Source organism: Sinocyclocheilus anshuiensis, unplaced genomic scaffold, assembly GCF_001515605.1.
Source record: "Sinocyclocheilus anshuiensis isolate Anshui unplaced genomic scaffold, SAMN03320099.WGS_v1.1 scaffold2438, whole genome shotgun sequence".
Classification (NCBI taxonomy): Eukaryota; Metazoa; Chordata; class Actinopteri; order Cypriniformes; family Cyprinidae; genus Sinocyclocheilus; species Sinocyclocheilus anshuiensis.
In genome coordinates this window covers 53,989-75,048 of record NW_015558685.1, presented here as the reverse complement: position 1 = coordinate 75,048, position 21,060 = coordinate 53,989, and the positions used below count along the sequence as shown (strand labels likewise).

General features: G+C 40.5%; 1 protein-coding gene across 1 annotated transcript in view; it reads right to left on the bottom strand.

Moving 5' to 3' along the window:
- The window catches only part of LOC107681335 (WD repeat-containing protein 11-like), an 87,235-nt gene that overhangs the window by 15,623 nt on the left and 50,552 nt on the right, over positions 1-21,060 (bottom strand). Inside the window, exons 8-9 of the mRNA XM_016477614.1 lie at positions 13,513-13,678; positions 4,796-4,893 (exon numbers count right to left, since the gene is read on the bottom strand). Coding sequence (XP_016333100.1) covers positions 4,796-4,893; positions 13,513-13,678 — 264 coding nt within the window. The remainder of the gene's footprint in view (positions 1-4,795; positions 4,894-13,512; positions 13,679-21,060) is intronic.

The following is a 21,060-nucleotide window of genomic DNA, read 5'->3' as shown; positions in this document are numbered from 1 at the left end:
CCTAGCCAGCGGAGCTGCACGAGCCTATGGTGACGAAGCCCGCCAGAATGGGCTGGGCATCTGGCTATATAAGCGGGCGCTCGCCACAGGATTCTCAGAGTTCTTCTCCTTCAGCGACGACTCTACGCTCATCGCTGATCCTGAAAGCCTGCTCGCCGTTGACACATCTTTGCAGCTGGAATCGGGACCTCTCAGCACAGCTGACCTGCTTCTCCTCCGCTACAGTGACACAGCAGTTCCGGTCCATTTCCCCTGCCGCCATCCGGCGATTCTGAAAGAGTTTATTTCTAGCAGGTAAGCCCTAAAAGAGCAAATTCTAGCGACATTGTTGCAAATGTCGCGCTGCGAGTGTGGCATCGTGCAGGGAAACTTGCACAATGCAGAAGAGCAATGAGTACGTCATCTGTCTGGGCAGACCCCACGCAGAGACTGCTCTCTCACTGAGACAGAATGCTCACTCGAGCAAGAGTCTCGCTCTTCTCCACTCGCGGACCGCCTTGACTGGAGGCAGCCCCGCTCTCCCGTTTCTCCTCTCTGGAAACTTGCACGATGTAGAAGAGCAATGAATATGTCATCTGTCTGGGCAGACCCCACGCAGAGAAACAACGGAGTCAGGGAACTAAGCAACCGGGTCTGAGCGATCGCATGCCGGCACTGTACCCGCGTGCTCGCTCTCCCCGTTGCACTTGGATCTGCCGCAGAAGGGCAGTGAGCTACGCGCTTACTGAGACAAAATGCTCACTTGAGTATGAGTCTCGTTCTTCTTCACTCGCGGACCGCCTTCAAATAAGCAATCGGTCTGACTGATCTCATGCCGGCGCTGTGCCTGCGTGCTCTCTCTCCGTTGCACTCGGATCCGCCGCAGGAGGGCAGTGAGCTACGCGCTTACTTAGACAGAATGCTCACTCGAGCATGAGTCTCGCTTTTCTCCACTCGCGAAACAGCGGAGTCAGGGAATAAGCAATCGGTCTGACTGATCTCATGCCGGCGCTGTGCCTGCGTGCTCTCTCTCCGTTGCACTCGGATCCGCCGCAGGAGGGCAGTGAGCTACGCGCTTACTTAGACAGAATGCTCACTCGAGCATGAGTCACGCTTTTCTCCACTCGCGGACCGCCTTTCACTGAACAGCCCTGCTCACACTTTTCTTCTCTCTCAGCAAGCCTCGGAGAGAGAAACGACGAAGCCTGGGAACTAAGCAACCGGGTCTGAGCGATCTCACGTTGACACAGAGCCTGCGTACTCACTCTCCCCGCTGCGCTTCGATCCGTGTCTCAAACAAAAGGATCAGTGCCCCTCTTTACATCAAGCGGCTCTATCCTACAAAGTAGATCGGAGCAGATGCTGCTTCTGACAGCTTCAAATTTGTGTGTGTGTCACTATGGCTGCGCTCACAGACACGGCTGCTTTTACCACAAAAACAGTCTGCCCCCGTTCGTTCGCGGAAGGCGGCCCCGCCTCCCCGCGCTCATGTTTCTCTCCTCCCAGCTACCTCGGAGGAAGCAACAACGAGCTCGCGGGTTGAACGATCAGACTTGAGCAATCCTCTACACACACCATGCGTGCTTAATCTGCCAGTGTGTGTTACACATGAGGATCGATGCACCTCGTTATATGAGCAGCTTAATCCTCCCAGGCAGATCAAAGCGAAACTTGGGCAGCTTCGCATTTGTGTGTGCGTCGCTGAGCCCCGCCTCCCCCGCTCTTGTGTTTCTCTCCTCCCAGTTACTCGGAGGCAGAAATGGCAAACTTGCGGGTATGATCGATCAGGCTTGAGTGATTTAATGCCGGCAAGGCCCCCGCTTGCATCACTCTCCACGCAGCTCTTTGATCTGCCAGTGTGTTTACACGAGAGGATTGCCTCCCCTCATTGTCGAACGGCTCAATCCTCCTTGGCGGTTTGGAGCAGAACGTTGTCACCAATGATTCAATATTGCTGACAACTTTGTATTTGAACGCGCCTCTCACCTGGGTCACAACCACGCTGAGGCTGTGCTGCTGAGACAGACTCTTACTACGAGAGTTCATGTCTCGCTCTGCTTTGCTCGCGGCTCGCCTTCTTGAATAAAAACGGCCTGCCCCTCCCCTCATCCGCTACGAGCGGATTTGAGAGAATGCGCGCAGCATTTTTGATCTGCCTGAGTGTTACACATAAAGATCATAAAGATGGGTTCCATCCCATGCGTGGCGTCACGATCGCCTGCAGATCAGGGTGCGTCAGGCCTTTGTAACAGCCCTGGCCCCCGGGGAAAAAATTCCCGCTATATGGAACAGGGCATGGCCATAGGAATGGTTTGCAGAAGGACAGCTGTCACAACAGATGCCTCTAACTCAGGTTGGTGGGCGCTGTGCGAGGGCATACCGTCTTTCGGCCACTGGCCGAAGGCGGAAAAAGGCTTCCACACCAACTGCCTGGAAATACTAGCAGTATGTCGAGCCTGTCAGTTCTTCCTGCCAGTCCTAAAAGGGCACCATGTGCTCAACCCGCGCTCGCTGAGAGCAGCGCATATACCGGGCAAATTGAACCAAGGCGCGGACATGTTATCAAGGAGCAAGGCCCCCTCAGGGGAGTGGACGCTCCATCCGCAGACGGTTCAGAGGATCTGGGAGATCTTCAGCGAGGCCGAGGTGGACCTCTTCGCCGAAGACAACTCTCACTGCCCAATCTATTTCTCAAAGACCAGGGACGCGTTGGCCCACGATTGGCCCAACCTCCTTCTTTATGCTTTTCCCCCGATCGCTCTGATGCCACAGGTAATCAGGCGAGAGAGGGAACGAGAACACAGGGTTCTCCTGGTGGCCCCCCTTTGGATGAACCAGCTGTGGCTATCGGAGCTAACTCAGCTAATGATAGCTGACCCCTTGGCCTGTTCCGCTGAGACAGGATCGCCTCTCTCAAGCGAACGGGACAATATGGCATCCTCGGCCCGACCTATGGGCCCGGCACCTCTGGCCGCTCGACGGGAGCCTTCGAGCCTCCCAGAGTGAGTCTTAAACATTATTTTGGAGGCTAGAGCTCCGTCTATGAGACGCCTCTACGACATCAGTAAAGCGAATAGGCTCTCTATTAGCCCTGCCTGCCTGGAATTCGGGCCTAACGACTCTAAAGTCGTCCAGAAACCAAGGCACGGTTACGTACCTAAGGTGCTCTCCACTCTATTCAGAGCACAGGTCATTACGCTCTCCACACTTCTTCCAACTGAAGAGGACAGAGAGCTGTCTCTGCTCTGCCTCGTCAGAGCTCTGAGAATCTATATTGAGCGTTCCGCCCCCTATAGGCCGTCAGAACAACTCTTTGTCAGCTTCGGTAACTGCACCAAGGGGCTTCCGGTCACGAAGCAAAGACTCTCTAGATGGATAGTATCCATCTCGCTAGCGTACTCTTCCTTTGGCCTCCTGGAAGTCCCGGCCTTGCAGGCCAGGGTCCTTTCCACTTGAAGTGACATGCGCTGCGTAAACAGATCTGGCAGAGAGCCCTTGGCCGTATCACGCTCCAGTTCTCTGACATTGTTTCACCTGTTAGCTCTCGACCCCTGGGTGTCTAAGTTACAGGTGTACTCTGGAACGATTAACCAGGCCGGGTGTGACCTCGGGAAGCCCAGCCCGTCTTAGCCTTGGGTTATTGTTAACTTCTCTATGGGCATTGGTTGCTTATGGAAGTTTTATACCGTTAGTCATTCCACTACATTAGCACGGCATGATTGTACTGTGTTCCCATATGCGTCTACCAGACGCAGTACGAGTGTAGTATCGAAAGGGAACGTACTCGGTTACTAACATAACCTCGGTTCCCTGAGATACGGGAACGAGTACTGCATTGCTAGCCGTGCTATGTAGCTGCACGACTCAGTCGTCGTTTCAGTCGAAGTAACCTGAGAATCCTGTGGCGAACGCCCGCTTATATAGCCAGACGCCCCGGCCAGTCTGGCGGGCTTTGGCAGGCTTGGCGGGCTTCGTCGCCATAGGCTCGTGCAGCTCCGCTGCCTAACCATTGGTTCGTACATTTTTTAATACACTGCACGAACCACTGGCCATGCAGTTTCACTGCGTGAATGAAAAAGGCTTCAGTTCAGGAGAAAAAGGCTTTTTTCCCATATGCGTCTAGCAAACACAGTACTCGTTCCCGTATCTCAGGGAACCGAGGTTACGTTAGTAACTGAGTACGTTTTGTGATCTAGCTAGGTTTTAGTCAGCTTTCTCTTGTTGGTAAAATGATGGGGGGTGTGATGTTCTATGGAAGGGTATCTTTTAATATACTCCACCCATAATGCCAAAATTAATGAGTGCTACCAAGGAATAACTAGTTTTGAACTAGTTTCAAAGATTTGACATTAAATATTTGAAAGATATTCAAGACCTTTTTTTTGAGGCAGTTATGTTATTTCATTAAAATAATATGCACTTGTTTCTTTCGACAAATGGAAACTCTCACAAAGTCTGTGCACACTTTGCCACTTGTCGTGTCTTTTACTGTGACATCCTCAATTTCAAATTTATCTGTCCCTGGCACATAAAATAAAACTGTTGTTTGTTGTCTTAGTGGGTAGTTTTTGGCCAAAACAAGCTGCAAAGAGAAAGTCTGGTTTATAGCTCTCTCTATATAAGTAGATTTGTGGAAATGCACTGAACCATTTCTAGCACAATTTTTGCTACTAACGTTTAAATCAGAACTATATACATATATTAAATTTGCGATATTCATAGTGTCAATCAGTTTTATATTGCTAGCAAAGTAATTGTGAATATATCATGAAGAATTGATTCATCAATGGCTCAAGATTGTGTTTGCTCAAAGTACCTTTGCCAGCCAGGCAGCACGGTTCCACTCTCCATACGTCTGCAGATAACGACAAGCATCTGCTGCTTTGTCGATCAGGCAGAGCAACTGCACACACTCTTAAGAGACAGAGATGCAGAGAGAAAGAGAGAGGAGACAACAACAAAACAAAAAAAAACGTTGAAAGTATTAATTTGGAATATGACTGATGTGCTCTTGTTATCTGCAGGTGACCTAGATGCGCTGTATAACATTTCTCTGGTGACAGAGTGAATCTATCTAGTACTATATGAACTGATAAGCGCATACATGGCAACGGCAGTTGCACCAGCCATTAAAGCAAACCCTAAATAGTTGCATAGGAACAAACAGTCTGTTTCACATTTTAAGTAATTCAGGTTGGTATAATTTAGACATGATCCCAACATAAAACAGATACTATGCCCAGCATAGATGGTGGTCATCCAGGCTAACACATTATACCACAGTCATAGTTAAGACAGCATTCACGTGGTTTCAAACTTAAATGGTTACAAACTTAAATTTACTAATAATAAAGAACTGAATTTCTCACAACATCATAAGTGAAGCAACTGCATCTGATTTTAATGAGTAAACTTTGCCTAATGAGTCAGTGTTTTTATGTCTGAAATATCCTTATTTTTACAATGCAAACATCCTAATCATGTAAATGGTTATTTATTTAAAGTTGGGAATTTTCCCTGCTTCTTAAAAGTGCGAGCAAGCCACATATACTGTAAATGTCAAGGTGCTCATTCTGAAATCTGAATACAGATTTATGCTTTGAAAGGTATGAGCACGTAATTATGTGTTAACTAGATACTTTTCTTTAGCACTGTAAGGAACTTGCTGATGGCTGAGTTGTAGGATCCATTTACATTTTTTTAAAAAGCTAATTCCAAATGACAAATCCAAAAGGGAAACATGAAACAAAAGGGCAAAAATTCAGCACAAGTAAGCAATCTGACAGGCAAACAAGGCAAGGCAATAATACAACAAATTGTGATCCAAAAAACAGGTGAGAAGTCATACACGTGAAGCAAAACAAGGTACATTGAGAACACGCTTGGTAAGGCAGACTATAATGATAATACTTTGCAAATGTGCTCTGAGTACTGCATGGCTATAAAGCTAACAAACAGGAAGATGCAACGGAAGTTGTGACTTGTGAGAAGGTTCAATATTCAGGGGATGGCTCCCTCAGTTATCCCCTGAATATTGACCCTTGATAAGTAGCAGACTGAGACGGCATAGAAACCCCCACCCGTGAGCACCTTCTGGTGTTCCTTTCCTGGGCCATTTCCTTGGTCAGGGTGCTGGACGTGTAGAATAATCTCTGTGGTAGTTGTGGATCAATAGCTATGTTTCCATCTAAAGTTGTGAATTTAAGTTGTGCGCAAAATTGTAATATCAAATAAAACATTTGCAAATAAAGCACAGTTTCCATTCAATGAGACAAAGAGCACAAAATCGTCACTTCCTGATAAGCTGGTGACAAATAACACTAAGAAAAATGTAATTTGCTGCAGTAGAAGATGCCACTGTGGGTCTTTTTCCAAATATAATTACTTGTTCCTTAAAGTGAGCAGACAAAATTAAACATGGATGCCTGCTGTTTGGGAATGCAGTTGTGTAAGACAGTTCTAGGAGGTAATTATACCGAACCACTTTGACGACAGACTTCGGCTCAGGCAATGACCAAAACATTTCAGATCCTGTGCAACGAGAATGGTCAGCTGGTTAGTCCAGTTATGCAGATCCACTGCGCAAAGTCACATACTTACTGGTGGGTAGTGTAGCATCATACCTTCTTGAAAGGGAACTGGCTTTGCAGTTTATGCTGCATGGACAGTCGGTGACAGTGAAACAAAAGTGTGTTAAGAACAATGAGCTGGTCTGGGATTCAGTCTTTTGGCAAATTTGATATACTCAAGGTTCTTATCATCTGTGATAAGAACACAGACTTGGAACAGATGTGTGGCTCCCTCTAGCCAGTGTCTCTACTCCTCTATTTGTTGCTTTGATAGATAACAGTTCTTTATTTGCGACATCATTGTTTCACTCTGCAAAAAAACCACAAAAAAAACAATGAAACATTTTGCCTGGTGTGCTGTGTCTTTGAGAGATAACTGTCCCAATGCCAAAGTCAGAAGCACCGACTTCAATTATGAAAGGCAAGTTGGGATCAGGGTGTTTAAGGATGGGGCATTTGTAAAGCTGGTTTTAAGGGCGCCTAATGCAGATTAAGCAGTTTATCTAAAAATCTAAATCTTACCAGTTCAGATGGTGTTGATTTAAGGGAGACTGAATGTGTTGCGTCAGATGTTCGTTCACGGCTTGTAGATTGGTGAGTTGTTGTTGGTATCCTTGAAAGATCTCACTCTGATATTCAAAATGTATCTACCTCCATTGGATCCAGAGAGGGAAAAGTATTCTGTAAAGAACTTACTGATGGCTGAGTTGTAGGATCGATTTGCGGTTTATTACAAGGGTAATTCCAAATGACAAATCCAAGAGGGCAACACGAAACATAGGCAAAGTCCAGGCAAAAATCCAGCACAAGTAAACGATCCAACAGGCAAAGGCAAGGCAATAATCAGTCCCTCCAGGATTTTGCAATTCTGTAATTGCAGAATTTATCGCAAAATCAAACTCTGCAATATTCGGAAAAGCAGATTTTATGCAGCACTGTCTTTGAGAACAAAACTCTGTTCAGTCACTTTTCATCTGTGAAACAGAAAAACAGCAGATGTGCCTCAAATTCCAAGGCAAATCACAATAACTGAAGCAACTGTATCAAGGTCTGTTGTGACTGTTGAAAGAATTGAAGTGAGTACAAGTTCCTAGATCACAGAATACTTGATAAACTAGTCAAATGCAGACTGTATGAGAAAGCGGTGTAGACACAGTGTTATGGTACATGACCACTGGTGCAAGATAACTCGCTCAGTGTCGCTTAAATGCTAGAACTGATCTGTTTTGGCTGTGCCTGGAATGAGTGTGTACAATCTATGATGTTTTTCAATACATAACCAATATAATCATCATGTCTACAGATGATTATATATGATGAGAAAACCACTAAAGAGAAGTGAAGTGAATAACATTGATTATACTGTTAAAATCGCACCTGTCAATAGGTGGGATATAGTAGGCAGCAAGTGAACAGTCACTTCTTGAATTTCATCTGTTGGAAGCAGAATGTGTGGGCAAGCAAAAAGATCTGAGTGACTTTGACAAGGGCCAAATAGCGACGTCTAGACGACTGGGTTAGAGCATCTCCAAAATGGCTTGTGGGGTGTTCCCAGTATGTAGTGGTTTGTACGTACCAAAAGTGGTGCAAGGAAGGACAACTGGTGAACCAGCATCAGGTTCACGGGTGCCCAAGGCTCACTGATGCAAGTGGGGATCTAAGACAAGCCCAGCTGGTCAGATCACACAGAAGCACTACTGTAGCTAAAATTACTGAAAAACTTAATGCTGCATAAAAGATGATGTCAGAACACAGTGCATCGCAGTGTGCATAGCTCCAAATCAGTCATAGTGCCCATTATGACCCCTGTCCACCACTGAAAGCACCAACAATAGCCATGTGAGTGTCAGAACTGGACAATGCAGCAATGGAAGAAGGTTGCCTGGTCTGATGAATCACGGTTTCTTTTAGATCAAGTGGATGGCCGGGTGCATGTGCGTTGTTTACTTGGGTAAGATATGGCAGAAGGATGTACTATGGGAAGAATAAACTAATCTAATCTATCTTGGTAGATAATCTAAGAAAAACACAGTAGTTAAAATAATTCATATTCACAGAAACAAACGTAGTACTTAAGAACTTATGTGAGTTTATTTAGAACGAATTCAAGCCACATAGTAAATTTCAAGACTGTGAGACTGTGCATACGTTTTCCTGTATTCTACACAGTATTACACCGTATTTTAGATTTTACGAAATACAAATTTTACACATTTAACAGGTGTGCAGTATTTTGTTTTTATATCAGTATTTTTTTTATTTTTAATGATGTTATATTTTTTTTGGCATAAAATAAAGGTGATGTCTAAAAGGGTTGTCCCTATTCTCTTAATGAATAATGGGTGTGTTTTGAGTGTAACGTGCAATAAACCAATCAGAGTCTCATCTCCCATTCCATTTAAAAGGCAGTTGCGCTCGCGCCATGGAGGATTTGCTATTTACATGACAGAATTTGCAAGAGCAAAGACTCAACACTTCTCCAGAGAGGAAAGACCATCTACGGGGTACAATAATAATCTTATACATTGTAATCCTTTCATTTTTAATATCTGGCATGAGTGTACACATGTTGTTCAACCACCTATAGGCGCATATTACTAACACGCTCTTTAAATAACAAAAAAAATATTGCGTCATTGACTTTTGACCAGGTTTCAGTTGGTCAATTGCACAGTCTATTTCAGTTGCCTCAAAATAGCAACGTGCCAACAATGCACCTGAACACATGTAATCCTTTCGTTTTTAATATTTGCCATGTTTGTGTGCTGCTGCGTGTCCCGGTGTGTGTAATAAGCAGAGTGTACATGCGTTGTTCAGCCGTCTATAGGCGCATATTACTAACGCACTCTTTAATTAACAAAAAAAATATTGAAAAAAAATATTGACTTTAGACCAGGTTTCAGTTGGTCAAAGGCGCAGTCTATGTCAGTTGCCTCAAAATAGCAATGTGCCTGAACACACCTCGTTTTCAGACCAGCACACCCATGGGTGCACAGATGGGCGCAAATGCATTTGCTATTTAAACAACGTGGCACAGGACGTGAAAATGATAACTGCTTCGGGCTGGAACTAGCAAAAACACTTGCATTTCTTACAGACACTCTCTGTAAGAAAGAGTAGCAATTTCCACCTTTGTATTTCCACCTTCATGATGAAGTTTACTGAACTGTCCAATCCCCAACCCACTCCCCACTGGGCTTATACAAATGTAAATATGTGTTAGAAAACTAGGCTAGGCCTATATCACTCATAATTTTCCCATTCAGTGTATTCCACCTTTTATTTATTTTATGGCACACCTTTTTAAATGTATAATAATAATCTAAAATACTGCCTAGTACTGTACAATAAAAAAATGAAGCACACTTCAAATATTTCACTGTTACAGCAATCAAATAGTTGTAACCTTAAAAATGTATATGTTGAATAATTAGTCAAGATTAAATGTTATGCTATATTATTATCATTGTGAATATTACCAGTAATCTATTTATTTTATTTTATCAATCGATTTCATTTACAAGTGAAAATGTCACAATTTCAGCTTTACTGAGCAGTGATGCACACCATCCCTTTGCGTCACCTGATGGTGATTTTGTGAGACATTAAAAGGCACACTATGTTCTACCTAAGAACTATTCTTGGTCCAACGAGATAACAAGATGCAGCAATTCCTGAGTCCCCATCTCATGAAGACAAAAGCAGAATGATCAAGATCTAAGTCTCTGGCCCAGAAAGACAGAAGATATACAGACACATCTGTAAGAAGGTTAAACTCCAGAGAGCAAACCTTCTCTTCAAGGCACCATCAACTGTGTGTACCAGATTGTTAGGTGCCGTCTGCGCCTACTTCAGGGCCTCATATGCATGTTCCAGGTTTAAGAACCTTTTTCATGCTCCAGGAGATCAGCATCCCACATAGTTCCAAGCACATTACCAGTTCAAGATCTTCTAATTTGCATTAAATATTATATAACTAAGTCAATTATATACAACAAATAAGCTTTGATTTACAACACATTATTTTAAGGTGGACTTTGTTTTGTGCCAATCTTTGATTTGCCATAATACCCAATTTAATCACCTACATTTTATGTACCTTATACACTTTACTCCTTTATCAATCATGATATTTAGTAGTTTTGTTGATTACTCTTGTTTATCTTTTTGCTAATAACATATTTTATTACAACTGTACCTTCCTTGTGATGATAATACTGTAAGAAGATCTACTAGTTTAGAATCTCTCACAAATCCTTCTGATTGGTCATATGACAAACTACCACCAATTTACATAATTGTTATTTATTCACCTTCCTTGATTGTAATTAAATGTTAAGGTGAGAGACCTTTATGCCCCATTTTATAAAAAGAGAAAGGAATCATCCAACACTCTCACATTCACTTTAAGTGACATGACTGTAACTCACAATATTAATTGGTGGCACCTGTGAGACCCACTGCGTTCTGGTCCATTGTGGGGAAAATATTACATTAGTGGTACCCATGTGAGGGCAAATTATTACATATGCAATCTATAATTTCTTAATTTTCTTTATAAAAAATGTATTTTTCTTTTATTCTGTCTTTTTTTTTTGGCCAGGTTTCAAATATGACCTGGACATGTTTTCATGACATTCACCCAGGCAGAAAAATCATGCAGCCATCTAAGATACTATGTTTTGGCTGAGTTCCGGCAGCAATGCATGTACAGTATCTTTTATCGATAAGGCAATCCCAGAATACAATACAATAATGAATATTGGTGACTCCTGACATAAAGCTTGTATTGTATGAAATATACTATAGGGAATAAGGAGTATAAACTCTTGATACTTTTTTGCTCTTTTCGAAGTTTACAGCCACTGATCAATGTTTGTTTTCATTATATGGAAAAAGAGCTTAGACAAACATCTCCTTTAGTGTTCTATACAAGAAAGAAAAACATACAGGTTTCAAACAAGGCTGACTCTTTTTGCTATACCTGCCAGTTTGCCACTGGCAATCATGTTTGTGGCCACCAGTTTAATGGTGCTCTGAGACGGGCCGGATGAGGTGATGGTTGTAACCAGACAGGCTTTGAGAGAGTCACAGTAGTAGCTGGAGTTATCTGCACTGGTCTCCAAAAGCAACTGCACTGCACGGTCCGTCTGATGAAGAAAGAAAAGATAGGTTTGTTCTGATCATTATTAGCCAACTGAAATATTTTAAATGTAAAGAACATTTAAATGAAAATTATAGAACAGTGGTGTCATATTCCATTTTCTCACTTTTTATAAAAATAAAAAGACAGTAAAGCACAGCTTCCAGAGCATTTAATGAACACTGTTGTGTTCACCTGGGATGTGGTATGGGCTAGTTTTTTTTTCCATCTAAGAACCTTGCACATCAGATGATAAATTATAAGCTTATTAATAGGGCATCACTCCAAGCAGGCTGTATAAAATGAAAGTTAGGTCAGACCCTTATTGTCATCTCTGTAATAAGTCTAGGTGTAGGCTCATATACAGTGGGTACAGAAAAGAATCACCTCCCCCCCTTTAAAACCATCCCTTTGCGTCACCTGATGGTGATTTTGTGAGACATTAAAAGGCACACTATGTTCTACCTAAGAACTATTCTTGGTCCAACGAGATAACAAGATGCAGCAATTCCTGAGTCCCCATCTCATGAAGACAAAAGCAGAATGATCAAGATCTAAGTCTCTGGCCCAGAAAGACAGAAGATATACAGACACATCTGTAAGAAGGTTAAACTCCAGAGAGCAAACCTTCTCTTCAAGGCACCATCAACTGTGTGTACCAGATTGTTAGGTGCCGTCTGCGCCTACTTCAGGGCCTCATATGCATGTTCCAGGTTTAAGAACCTTTTTCATGCTCCAGGAGATCAGCATCCCACATAGTTCCAAGCACATTACCAGTTCAAGATCTTCTAATTTGCATTAAATATTATATAACTAAGTCAATTATATACAACAAATAAGCTTTGATTTACAACACATTATTTTAAGGTGGACTTTGTTTTGTGCCAATCTTTGATTTGCCATAATACCCAATTTAATCACCTACATTTTATGTACCTTATACACTTTACTCCTTTATCAATCATGATATTTAGTAGTTTTGTTGATTACTCTTGTTTATCTTTTTGCTAATAACATATTTTATTACAACTGTACCTTCCTTGTGATGATAATACTGTAAGAAGATCTACTAGTTTAGAATCTCTCACAAATCCTTCTGATTGGTCATATGACAAACTACCACCAATTTACATAATTGTTATTTATTCACCTTCCTTGATTGTAATTAAATGTTAAGGTGAGAGACCTTTATGCCCCATTTTATAAAAAGAGAAAGGAATCATCCAACACTCTCACATTCACTTTAAGTGACATGACTGTAACTCACAATATTAATTGGTGGCACCTGTGAGACCCACTGCGTTCTGGTCCATTGTGGGGAAAATATTACATTAGTGGTACCCATGTGAGGGCAAATTATTACATATGCAATCTATAATTTCTTAATTTTCTTTATAAAAAATGTATTTTTCTTTTATTCTGTCTTTTTTTTTTGGCCAGGTTTCAAATATGACCTGGACATGTTTTCATGACATTCACCCAGGCAGAAAAATCATGCAGCCATCTAAGATACTATGTTTTGGCTGAGTTCCGGCAGCAATGCATGTACAGTATCTTTTATCGATAAGGCAATCCCAGAATACAATACAATAATGAATATTGGTGACTCCTGACATAAAGCTTGTATTGTATGAAATATACTATAGGGAATAAGGAGTATAAACTCTTGATACTTTTTTGCTCTTTTCGAAGTTTACAGCCACTGATCAATGTTTGTTTTCATTATATGGAAAAAGAGCTTAGACAAACATCTCCTTTAGTGTTCTATACAAGAAAGAAAAACATACAGGTTTCAAACAAGGCTGACTCTTTTTGCTATACCTGCCAGTTTGCCACTGGCAATCATGTTTGTGGCCACCAGTTTAATGGTGCTCTGAGACGGGCCGGATGAGGTGATGGTTGTAACCAGACAGGCTTTGAGAGAGTCACAGTAGTAGCTGGAGTTATCTGCACTGGTCTCCAAAAGCAACTGCACTGCACGGTCCGTCTGATGAAGAAAGAAAAGATAGGTTTGTTCTGATCATTATTAGCCAACTGAAATATTTTAAATGTAAAGAACATTTAAATGAAAATTATAGAACAGTGGTGTCATATTCCATTTTCTCACTTTTTATAAAAATAAAAAGACAGTAAAGCACAGCTTCCAGAGCATTTAATGAACACTGTTGTGTTCACCTGGGATGTGGTATGGGCTAGTTTTTTTTTCCATCTAAGAACCTTGCACATCAGATGATAAATTATAAGCTTATTAATAGGGCATCACTCCAAGCAGGCTGTATAAAATGAAAGTTAGGTCAGACCCTTATTGTCATCTCTGTAATAAGTCTAGGTGTAGGCTCATATACAGTGGGTACAGAAAAGAATCACCTCCCCCCCTTTAAAATAATCACATTTTGTTGCTTTGCAGCCTGAAATGAAGACGGGCACAGTTTTTGTTTTATCAAGCTGTATTTACTCAGTGCAACTTTTAACATCCAAGTGAAAGATATAACACCAACATAAAAAACAAAACAAAAACAATAACTGAGTTGGAAAAAGAAAAATGTAAACTCAAATCAGGTGTAGCTAATCACCTTCTCAAGTCAATCTCAGTTTTTGTGGCATCTGTTTGTTTATAGTACTTCTGATTTGTGATTTTGGATCCGATTCATGCATGCTGAAATTCTAAAACAGTAAGAAATTTTGATCACAAAAAAAAAATTAAAAATTAAAAATTGTCTTCAACATCAGTTTTGAGATTACAAGTAATCTTTCCTTCATTTTAGGTAAATTGAGCATGCCCCTCTCACTCTCAGCCATCGATTTCCACCCCACAGGTCCTGCTGATGGCAGGACACTGCATAACAGGGTCATATGTGAGGCGTGCCATTTTTTTATGCTTTTCTGGGAACAGCAACTACTGACACATAACCCTTTAAAGCAGCACTATGCAACTTTTCTGTGTTCAAAATTTGCAAAATGTATATAATGAGCGAGTACATCATGAATTCATCTTCCAAACCGCATTTTTGTCTTATTCCGAATCACTACGGTACACTTATAATAAGTACTTATATTTGGACTATTGTAGCCTGGTCGGGTCGTGCGGAGTAACACATACATGCGTGAATCGCCATAGACATAAACTTAGAGAAGTAGCTCCGGTTGGAATGTTCTTCCGCGGGATGTGTGCAGTTCTGTTTATTAACCGCTAGAGCGCCAAAAGTTACATAGTGCAGCTTTAAAGACACTTAATGTTTAAATGAATGAAGTGTTTCCCACACATAGACTTAACTTGGGCAGCCAAAGCACTGCATATTCAGTGACCCATTTTAAAAATGTTTATGTTTTTATCCATCCAAGAGAAAAACATAATCTGCAATCAATTAATACGTGGATAATATTCCCACATTCTGCCCCTCTCCCACCTGTTCATTCTGCTATCCTGAGAGAAGTGGACCAAGATCACACCAGTGCAGTGTGAGAAACTAGCGATGTCCTGCAGATGTGCTGAAGTCATTCAAAGCAGGGGCTTTGAATTTCTGACAGCTGTAACCTGCCAAAATTTTTGTTGAAATCTTCTTTCGTGCTACAGTAGTTACTGTTGTCTAATTTCAATCACTGTTTTGCACAAAATAAAGGTTTTTGTTGAAATGCCATGGCTATTTTGTCAAACATGTTAGTAGAGCAGTGGTATACCCGTAGCTGATATTCCTTCAAATTTTGAGCGATGAAGATTAACAATATTTCAGAAAAAAATCAAGTATTTATAGGTTGTTCTCTATAAACAACCTGTCCGTCTTCGTGATTATTCATGTAAATGCAGTTTTTTAGGCCTTAAGTAAATGTAACCAGTTATGAAGTAAATGATGTGTGTTCATACAGTATAATGCATTATGTAGATCTTAGGCCATGCATTAGGTCTTAAAGTAAGGGTTCTCAACTCTGGCCCTCGAGATCCACTTTCCTGCAGAGTTTAGCTACAACCTTGATCAAACTCACCTGCTAGTAACTCTCTAGTAATCCTGAAGATCTTGATTCGCTTGTTCAGGTGTGTTTGATCAGGGTTAGAGCTAAACTCTGCAGGAAAATGTATCTCGAGGGTCAGAGTTAAGAACCCTGATCTTAAAAGTATCCAATAGTGTCCAGCTGCAGGCCCACAGCTCCAGCAGTTCAAGCAGCACCAGGCCAGCAGTCACAAGATGCGTTCACACAGCAAGCATCTTTGTTGCTGCATGTCACTACTTTCTGTTCTGTAATGTTGCTTGTAGACGTTTTTAGTCTTGTCTCTCTAATGTTATTGGTTGTCTGTACGTTTGGACATATCTTTAGAAAACACAATCATAGATTATATATTGCCAGTAGAACAGAAACTATCATTCTTATTTGACCAGGATTTTTTATTTTTGGTCAAGTAACATTCTGCTAATGGAGAGTTACAGCTTATTACATTAAATCATTAATCAGATGAACAATCAACATATGAAATAAACCTAGTCACACAACGTTTTCTTGTCTCTAATAATGAATATTATGCAAGGGGCACTGTTTGAATATGAACTGCAACAGTGACCAAATTAAATAGTCAAAAAAAAAAAGGCTTTGCATTTACTTATACCTGGATTTTAAAGGGGGCTCAAACCTCTTTTTAGTTGTGACAGTGTCAACATTACATTCACACTAGTGTTTTTAGGAATAAAAACAACAACAACAACTATTACTACTATAAAATAATAGTAATAATAATAATAATAATAATGTATTATTAGAGATTATATCTCTAAGACAGAAACATATTACAATTGTAATACAACTTCACTGCAAAATAAAAAAAAAACATTAAGTATAATAATTATTTTACTAGTGATAAACTGAATTCTGTATCAATGCTGAATTCTACATTAAAGTTTTAAGATTTCAGCCTACACTAAGAAAAATTGTTTATTGTGCTAATTGTAATTAATAAATGTATTAACATCAGACATATAGGTTCTAGTGAATTGTGTCTCATTGTGTCAAATAATTCCCATCAATTATTATTATTATTTTTAACAGTTGCCAGTGAACCTAATAACCTGCCATATTAATATAGAATAGGCAAGTTTATGAGATTTTCTGTTATCAGCTGGCAGAGCTTCGAGGAAGGCTCATCCAATCAGAACTGGATCAATTAATTTTACAACATCCCATGAATTCACACCTGTAGCATCAATTGAATTGTATGTTACAAATTCTAGAATCTGAATTAAACTAATTGCAACACTGCAGCCTAGATTTAGGGTACTGATTACTTATTTACTACTAGGGCTGTCGATTTAACGCATTCATTTTGTGCTATATGTACCCGACCCGACCGTTCCCGCTAAATTTAGATCTGGTTTCCAGAATCTCACATTTAAATTTCCGCTACTGAAAGAAAGAGAGATAGGCTAACAAATAAAAGTGTAGTCTGTTATTTTATTCGTCTTGTCAAGAGTCTTGAATTTATTGACTTTGACTTGAATTTATATGAATTATCTTAAAACACTAAATTCGTTTAATATTTTATGCAACACAGTAGGAAAAAAATTGTATTTCTTATTTTTATTCGTCTTGTCAGGATACAATTAGTTTAACATTGACAACACAATAGAGAGAAAGTGTCGCAGAGAGAAAAAAAAATAAAATGTAGGTTGTACAAAAATAGCCTATTAGCTATTTTTATTCGGTCCTGAGCACAAGCTGTACCGGTGGTCAATAAGAATAAAGCGCAGATATGCTGTTATAAATGGACGTCGGGAACGGGATATTGTTAGACCGCCCGCTCCCATTCAAATTACACCAGAGTTACCAACCGCTTCCGCGTTTTATTCGGTAATTTAATCCCATGGTGCAAAAAATCCAGTCGGGTCCTGCGGTTCCCGCAGGAATGCAGACCTCTACTTTACAATAACCGTACATGAATAATCAAGTACTAATATGTAACTTAAATGTTACTTTAATATGAGTTAAGGCATGTACTAATCATAGAACTAACCTTAACTACAACATCATATGAGTCATATGAATTCGTGTGTGAATAACAACCACCTTGACTACATGTTAGTACATGTTTGTTATTTAATGTAATTAACACTTTGGGGTATGTTTTTTAAAAGTTATATTTATGGGCTTTTTATACCTTTATTGGGACAGGACAGTAGAGACATGACAGGAAAGGGGGACGGGGACGGGATCGGCAAAGGACCATGAGACTGGAATCGAACTTGGTTTGCCGCGAGCACATGCCTATGTCGACGCAACACTTTGGGGTAAGTTTTCACAGATGAATTCATATTACTCAAATCATTGTTAATAACATTAAAAAGGTGTGTGCAAGTACGATGTCAGACGCTGTAATATGCTCTAGTCCCCCCTTCCTGCTTACCGTGGTGACGAGATACATAGCAGACTGTTGTCACTCAATGGCTGGATGTCTAAGTGGTGCCCGCAGAATAACATTGGTTTCATAGACAATTGGACGAGTTTTTGGGGCAGACCTGACCTGTTGAAAAGAGATGGTCTTCATCCCTCCAGGGGTAGTGCCGCTCTTCTCTCTAGAAATATGGCACATTGTCTTTAGGGTTTGTACTTGACTAACTGGGGCACAGGTCAGGAAGCAGACCGACTGGCTAACCCGACCGTGTGCTAGTCGCCTCACGTCACAGAAGTCAGTTAATTCTCAGCTCATAGAGACTCTTTCACCTAATTTACATATCACCTCAGTGATAAAACTCATGGATTCGGATGGTGATTTATTCACAGTGGAGGAGCGAGTTCTGTGATCCTACCAACCCGGGAACGCGCTGCTCACGTGGCCAGTCACATGATTATCTGCTGTAAATAAAATTAATTTTATTTACGAATGTATTCTTATTATTGTGTAAAATGTATTTAAAAATACTTATGTAAAATGTATTCTTATTATTCCAAGCATATTTTATAATATATAATCCTATTTATTATTTGATTATTTAAATCTCCTGTTTAAAAATAGGAAAATAGACCGCTACAGTTGTATATAATTATACGCGATATATATCTGTTTATAATAGGCCAACACATTTTAAAATTGTATTGCATATCTGCTGCTGCCATAATAAAGACCCATTTCGAATGTTTACGTGTTTTTCTTCTCTTTCTGCTCCCAGTCGCTGTGGTGGAGCAGTTATGAAATATTGTTCTTTTAAAGACTTTCCAGCATTTCAGAAATAAATGTGTATGCAAATTACGCCGAAGTACAGTGTTACAATACGGTGTTCGGGAGTACTCAAAAAGGGTTTAAACACTGAATTTTGAATCGATTTCTTCTCTTAAATTTAGAGATGTGGATTCGGACGGCAATTAAATTACCACACGACCTTGGTGTTTGTCAAAAAACAGTAGGTAATTCGGCCGGGGATTTTTACGGGGGTGGTAAGAGAAAAACACCGACATCCTGGATTCGGACGGCATTAAAATCTCCAACTACCCCCTGTAAATGGTGAAAATCACTTACGTCCCCCTGAGAAACAATTACCATCCGAATAGGGCTATAGACAATTGGACGAGTTTTTGAGGCAGACCAGGCCTGTTGAGGAGACGGTCTTCATCCCTCCAGGATGGAGGGATGCATAGTTGATATAAAAAACTGGATGACTAGTAAATTCCTACTGCTAAATTCTAAAAAAAGTTTTTTTTAGAAAAAGTGAAGGTTTTAATTATTGGATCAAAAACCTCCACATGTAATAACCTAAAACACTGTCTAGTACTTGATGGCTGCTCTGTTAATTCTTCGTCATCAGTTAGGAACCTAGGTGTGCTATTTGATAGCAATCTTTTCTTTGAAAACCATGTTTCTAGCATTTGAAAACCACATTTTTCCATCTTAAAAATATATCTAAATTACGACCTATGCTCTAAATATCAAATGCAGAAACGTTAATTCTTGCATTCATGATCTCAAGGTTAGATTATTGTAATGCTTTATTGGGTGGTTGCTCTGCGCGCTTAATAAACAAACTCCAGCTGGTCCAAAATGCAGCAGCTAGAGTTCTTACTAGAACCAGGAATTATGACCATATTAGCCTGGTTCTGTCAACTCTGCACTGGCTCCCTTATTGAACAACGAATACATTTTAAAATCTTGCTAATTACTTATAAAGTCCTGAATGGTTTAGCTCCTCAATACTTGAGCGAGCTCATATCACATTATAGTCCTTCACATCCGCTGCGATCTCAAAACTCTGGCCATTTGATAATACCTAGAATATCAAACTCAACTGCGGGCGGCAGATCCTTTTCCTATTTAGCGCCCAAACTCTGGAATAACCTACCTAGCGTTGTTCAGGAGGCAGACACACTTTGTCAGTTTAAATCTAGATTAAAGACCCATCTCTTTAACCTGGCATACACATAATACACTATCACATTTCTATAACTCAAATCCGTTAAAGGATTGTTAAACTGCATCAATTAGGTCAACCGGAACCATGAAAACTTCCCATAACACCTGATGTACTTGCCACATCGTAAGAAGAATGGCATCTACGCTAATATTAGTCTCTTTCATTCTTATTCTGAGGTCACCATAGACATCCGGATCCAGTCCGTATCTCTACAACCTCTACAGCCCTGAATGTCAGTGGAGACCATGTCAACTAGATGCGCCCCAGAGACAGATCCCCTGCGAAGACCTCATCACCTCGATGACTATCTGCACAAGACCACGGGAAAGAGAAGTCCTCTGCACCTGTGTTATAGTCTGCACTCTTTGTTATAGTCTTTTTGCATTATTGACAAACTATTTTCCTGTTTGACACTGTAAAGCTGCTTTTACATAATCAGTATTGTATAAAGCACTATACAAATAAAAAAAAGGTTAGTTCATATTAAAATAATATTTAATTAAGGTATTTGTACATGACTATTCATGAACTTATTGTAAAGTGTTACCAGGCAATATCATGAGCAAGACTGCTTTTTTTCCTGAATATCTGCACGAAAGCAAATAATATTGATATTATTATATTGTGTTACATTTTTGACGCAAAATTGTCAATACTGTCTGTTTTGATCAATTTCGCAGAACTGTTGTGCCTTTCTGAGCAACACACAGCTATGTTTCCATCCACATTTTTGAATGAATCAACTGCGCCCATGATTCAGCAAAAGGGTCTGGCTGCAGCCTTGCGCTTGCACTCTCAGAATTGCATTCTCAGACACTTGCACTTCCGCTAGCGACGTCACTTGCAGTCTTTTTTATTTTGTTCTATTTATTGATTACTTTTTGTTTGAATCTCTCAACATTTTACAACAGTAGCCAGGTGCTGAGACAAGACAAAAGAAACTAAATTACGAAGTCACTTGCAATCGCCACTTGCACTCTCCGCT